This window comes from Littorina saxatilis, linkage group LG16 (genome assembly GCF_037325665.1).
Source record: "Littorina saxatilis isolate snail1 linkage group LG16, US_GU_Lsax_2.0, whole genome shotgun sequence".
NCBI classification, from domain to species: domain Eukaryota; kingdom Metazoa; phylum Mollusca; class Gastropoda; order Littorinimorpha; family Littorinidae; genus Littorina; species Littorina saxatilis.
In genome coordinates, this window is record NC_090260.1 from 45,970,247 (window position 1) to 45,976,315 (window position 6,069).

Here is a 6,069-nt window from a genome sequence, read left to right on the forward strand (position 1 = left end):
TCACCGACTACGCATTTCTTCCCAGCACTCATTACAACAGTTAACACATAATAGTTGCACATTTTCAGAAGTCTTTACTGACTACGCATTTCTTCCCAGCACTCATTACAACAGTTAACACATAATAGTTGTACATTTTCACAAGAGTCTTCACTGACTACGCATTTCTTCCCAGCTCTCATTACAACAGTTGACACATAATAGTAGTACATTTTCACAAGAGTTTTCACCGGCACGGTTGGCCTAGTGGTAAGGCGTCCGCCCCGTGATCGGGAGGTCGTGGGTTCGAACCCCGGCCGGGTCATACCTAAGACTTTAAAATTGGCAATCTAGTGGCTGCTCCGCCTGGCGTCTGGCATTATGGGGTTAGTGCTAGGACTGGTTGGTCCGGTGTCAGAATAATGTGACTGGGTGAGACATGAAGCCTGTGCTGCGACTTCTGTCTTGTGTGTGGCGGGGATATAGCTCAGTTGGTAGCGCGCTGGATTTGTATTCAGTTGGCCGCTGTCAGCGTGAGTTCGATCCCAGGTTCGGCGGAAATTTATTTCACAGAGTCAACTTTGTGTGCAGACTCTCTTCGGTGTCCGAACCACCCCCTGTGTACACTACATTGGGTGTGCACGTTAAAGATCCCACGATTGACAAAAGGGTCTTTCCTGGCAAACTGCTTAGGCACAGTTAATAATTGTCTACCTATACCCGTGTGACTTGGAATAAGGCCGTGAAAGGTAAATATGCGCCGAAATGGCTGCAATCTACTGGCCGTATAAAATTTCATCTCACACGGCATCACTGCAGAGCGCCTAGAACTGTACCCACGGAATATGCGCGATATAAGCCTCATTGATTGATTGATTGATTGTGGCGCACGTTATATGTTAAAGCAGCACCGCCCTGATATGGCCCTTCGGCTGGGCGTTAAGCAAACAAACAAACAAACAAGAGTCTTCACCGACTACGCATTTCTTCCCAGCACTCATTACAACAGTTGACAAATAATAGTTGTACATTTTCACAAGAGTCTTCACTGTCCACGCATTTCTTCCCAGCTTTCTTTCTTTCTTTATTTGGTGTTTAACGTCGTTTTCAACCATTCAAGGTCATATCGCGATGGAGATAAGGGGGGAGATGGGATAGAGCCACTTGTACTAATCAAAAATTTGCTCCAGGGGCTTGCAACGTAGTACAATATATTACCTTACTGGGAGAATGCAAGTTTCCACTACAAAGGACTTAACATTTCTTACATACTGCTTGACTAAAATCTTTACAAAAATGGACTATATTCTATTCAAGAAACACTTAACAAGGGTAAAAGGAGAAACAGAATCCGTTAGTCGCCTCTTACGACATGCTGGGGAGCATCGGGTAAATTCTTTCTCGTCCCAATATGGGACACCCCCTAACCCGCGGGGGAAATGAAGAAAACGCTGCTTTGTGTCCCTATTGTGCATTTTATAAATTGTGTGTTCTTTTTACCTTTAGTCAAGTTTTGCCTCAATGTTTTAACGTAGAGGGGGGAATCGAGACGAGGGTCATGGTGGTGTATGTGTGTGTGTGTGTGTGTGTGTGTGTGTGTGTGTGTGTGTGTGTGTGTGTGTGTGTAGCAGCGATTCAGAGTAAACTACTGGACCGATCTTTATGAAATTTTAGAGAGTTCCTGGGTATGATATCCCAGACGTTTTTTTCATTTTTTTGATAAATGTCTTTGATGACGTCATATCCGGCTTTTTGTGAAAATTGAGGCGGCACTGTCACGCTCTCATTTTTCAACCAAATGTGTTGAAATTTGGGTCAAGTAATCTTCGACGAAGCCCGGACTTTGGTATTGCATTTCAGCTTGGAGGCTTAAAATGTAATCAATGAGTTTGCTAATTAAAGTTGTCATTAAAATCGATTTTTTGCAAACAGATTTAAAATTGATTGCATCGTATTCTTCATCACATTCTGAATCTAAAAATATATATACATAATTTATGTCATGTTTACTCTGAAAATGTGATCACAATTAACGAAAATAGAATAATTAGTCTTACGATTAAAATGTAAGAAATCGATCCAAAAATGATATCTTATTCGTGATCATTTCCTGATTCCAAAAACATATACATAGATACGATAGGTTGTATTCAAAACAAGCTCAGAAAGTTAACAAGAATACAGAAAAGCGCGCTTTCCTGCTTAGCACAATATGCTACCGCACTAATCTGGCGTGTCAATATCACTACGTTTGGCACGTGGAAGGTGAGGGATTTCCTTCACGCGGGGATTGGGGATTGACGAAGCTCTACTGTCTTAGTGAATAAATACAGTGCGTTCAGTTTCATCACGTGAGTTCGACAGCTTGACTAAATGTAGTAATTTCGCCTTACGCGCCTTGTTTTTAGTTATTCAGAACAGTGTTCGTACTAACAGTGCATTGAGTGACGTGTGTTTGTTTGTGTTCACGGACCCACGGCTTTGTCGGTAAATGAAGCGTAGTGTGGTCAACGGTGAACACAGCTCGATACTCAGATTGTTTGGTGAAACATGTCACTGATACGCTATAAAGCTCGACTTGTTTTCTCTTCTTTTTCTTCCATATTCCAACTTTAAAAGCATTTCCAAGCGGAGAGAAAGTGACATTCGGACAGGACACAGACACAGAATGGAGCTCTGCAAATCACAGAAAATAAAATCCAATAGACACTCGAAGCAGAATTTTCTTCACGAATGGACACTGACAATAAAATCCAATAGACACTCGAAGCAGAATTTTCTTCACGAATGGACACTGACAATAAAATCCAATAGACACTCGAAGCAGAATTTTCTTCACGAATGGACACTGACAATAAAATCAAATTTGTTAATCCTCGACCTTTTTTCAATCCTCCACCTTTTGTCCTTTAGACGTTTCGTCGTTGACCTTTTGTCACCCTCGACCTTTTGACTCTTGACCAAATGTCCTCGACCTTTTGGTTCTCACCCCAATTCTCTTCAAAAACTTTCCCAAATGCAAATTGGTATAAAATTTGACAAAAATCTGATATTAAAGAACGCCAACTGAGCTTGACCCCAATCAGAAAACGGCAACAACATCGATGCTTCTCTAAAACCTGGCATTACACTCCGTACCGAAATGCTTTTTCTCTCCTGTATGTGTTAACATATGTCGCTTCAAATTACCAGACCGTAAAAACCTAGCACCACTCATTGCATGCATGCTTTTTCTCCCCTGAATGAGTTAACATGTGTCGCTTCAAATAAGAAGACAGGTTCAAACTATACTGTTCAAAAAAAGAAACGCATAGCTTGTAATATTTGGTTAATTTAGTTATATGGCTACAAGGATATCCACCAAACTGCAGAAAATGTTTATCTGGTCGTCGACCTTTCGTCCATTGCCACAAGTGAGCTCTGCACGTGACGCATGCGTTATCAGTGGCTACAATGTCAAAATTGCTCATTTGGCATGACCACTCGTCATGCTTCAGTGTAATCTCGTGAAACTCGGGGAATATTGAGCTCTCACCATGTCTTCCAAAACCCATAAAAGCGGATTGTTCGCCACAAAGAAATCAGACGACAATTCAGCCACGAAAGATGGCCCGATTGAGCAGAGAAGACCGCCAAATTGCATTGGGTCGTTTACAAGCAGGCCAAAGTCAAAGTGCAATCGCCAGGCACTTCCACGTGTCCCAGAGCACCATCAGTAGACTGTGGGTCAGGTTTCAAGCCACTGGCTCCGTTGCTGACTTGCCACGAGCGGGAAGACCAAGGGCGACAAGTGCTGCTCACGACCGCTTCATACGGCTCCGCCACCTCCGGAATCGTTTCCTGTCGGCCTCATCTTCTGTCCAGGCTCTCCCCGGGCCACACCGATTATCGGACCAGACCGTGCGGAACCGCCTGCATGAAGCTGGTTTGAGAGCTCGCAGACCTCACAGAGGAGCTGTCCTCACCCGCCGCCATCGCCAGAACCGAGTGCAGTGGGGCAACCAGCACCTTCGCTGGACCGTCCGGAATCACTGGAGACACGTGTGGTTCAGCGACGAGTCCTACTTCCTGCTCCAGCGACATGATGGTCGGAGGAGGGTCTACCGGAGAGTAAACGAACGTTACGCGCCCAACTGTGTGGATGAGGCACCCGTTCATGGTGGTGGAGGCGTCATGGTGTGGGGGGAGATCAATACCGCTGGAAGGAGCACCCTGGTGCACGTCCAAGGGCGCATAACTGCCCAGCGATACGTGGAGGAAATTCTGCGCCCACACGCCCTTCCTCTTCTGGCTGACCAGGATGCCATATTCCAGCAGGACAACGCTCGCCCGCACACAGCACGACTCACCACCCAGTTCCTCACCGACCACCATGGCCATCCATGTCGCCAGACATGAACCCGATAGAACACCTCTGGGATGAATTGGACAGACGTGTGCGCAGGCGAGAAGAAGCGCCGGCAAATCACCGCGATCTATTGCAGGCACTTCAGGAGGAGTGGGACACCATCCCACAGCAAGATATCCGGCATCTGATCCAGTCCATGCCCAGAAGGTGCCGGGCAGTTGTTGCTGCTCAAGGCAGTCACACCCCCTACTGACTTGACAGCCTCGGCACCCAATCGTATTGATTGACTGATTGATTTGAAGATGCAAATGAACTGTGTGTGCATTCAACTGTGTCCATACCAAATTTCAGACAAATAATCTAAATATTGGATTTTCTGTTAATTTTTTCGAAAAATAAAACAAATTTGGCAAGTAGCAACTATGCGTTTCTTTTTTTGAACAGTATAGCATCACTCAGTACACTCATACTTTTTCTTTCCCGTATGTGTTGACATGTGTTGCTTCAAATGACCAGACCGTAAAAACATGGCACTACACTCATTGCATGCATGCTTTTTCTCCTTTGTATGTGTTAACATGTGTTGCTTCAAACCACCAGACCGTAAAAACATGGCACTACACTCATTGCATGCATGCTTTTTCTCGCCTGTATGTGTTAACATGTGTTGCTTCAAATAAGAAGACAGTTTGAAACTAGCATCACACTCAGTACACTCATACTTTTTCTCTCCCGTATGTGTTGACATGTGTTGCTTCAACTGACCAGGCCGTAAAAACTTGGCACCACAGTCATTGCATGCATGCTTTTTCTCCCCTGTATGTGTTAACGTGTGTCGCTTCAAATAAGAAGACAGTTTGAAACTAGCATCACACACAGTACACTCATACTTTTTTTCCCCTGTATGTGTTAACATGTGTTGCTTCAAAGAACCAGATTGTAAAAACCTGGCACCACACTCATTGCATGCATGCTTTTTCTCCCTTGTATGTGTTAACATGTGTTGTTTCAAATCACCAGGCCGTACAAACATGGCACCACACTCATTGCATGCATGGTTTTTCTCTCCTGTATGTGTTAACATGTGTTTCTTCAAATCACTAGACCGTAAAAACCTGGCACCACAATCGTTGCATACATGCTTTTTCTCGCCTGTATGTGTTAACATGTGTTGCTTCAAATAAGAAGACAGTTTGAAACTAGCATCACACTCAGTACACTCATACTCTCTCGTATCATACTTTTTCTCTCCCGTATGTGTTGACATGTGTCGCTTCAACTGACCAGGCCGTAAAAACTTGGCACCACAGTCATTGCATGCATGCTTTTTCTCCCCTGTATGTGTTAACATGTGTCGCTTCAAATAAGAAGACAGTTTGAAACTAGCATTACACTCAGTACACTCATACTTTTTCTCCCCTGTATGTGTTAACATGTGTTGCTTCAACTGACCAGACCGTAAAAACCTGGCACCACACTCATTGCATGCCTGCCTTTTCTGCCCTGTATGTGTTGTAATCACAACCTGCTGATTCTTGTGACCTGAACACCGGAATGTGGTGTCATACATTGGAACTGGATCTGGTTCACGTCTCTCATTTAGTTCTAATCTACCCATGCTTTGAGTTTCTGTTATCCATCTCCCTCGTTTCAGCCAGGTATCACAATGAGTGTCGGCTGCAGTCTGTGTTTCTGGTGTCTGTATCTCTTGTTTCAGCCAGGTACCGCTATGAGTGTCGACA

General features: G+C 44.3%; 1 protein-coding gene across 1 annotated transcript in view; it reads right to left on the minus strand.

The window, feature by feature from the left end:
* Positions 1 to 4,769: 4,769 nt before the first annotated feature.
* Positions 4,770 to 6,069, minus strand: part of LOC138949716 (zinc finger protein 436-like) — a 1,598-nt gene continuing 298 nt past the window's right edge. The window contains exon 1 of the mRNA XM_070321512.1: positions 4,770 to 6,069. This exon is cut by the window's right edge and continues 298 nt beyond it. Coding sequence (XP_070177613.1) covers positions 4,779 to 6,069 — 1,291 coding nt within the window. The 3' untranslated portion in view covers positions 4,770 to 4,778.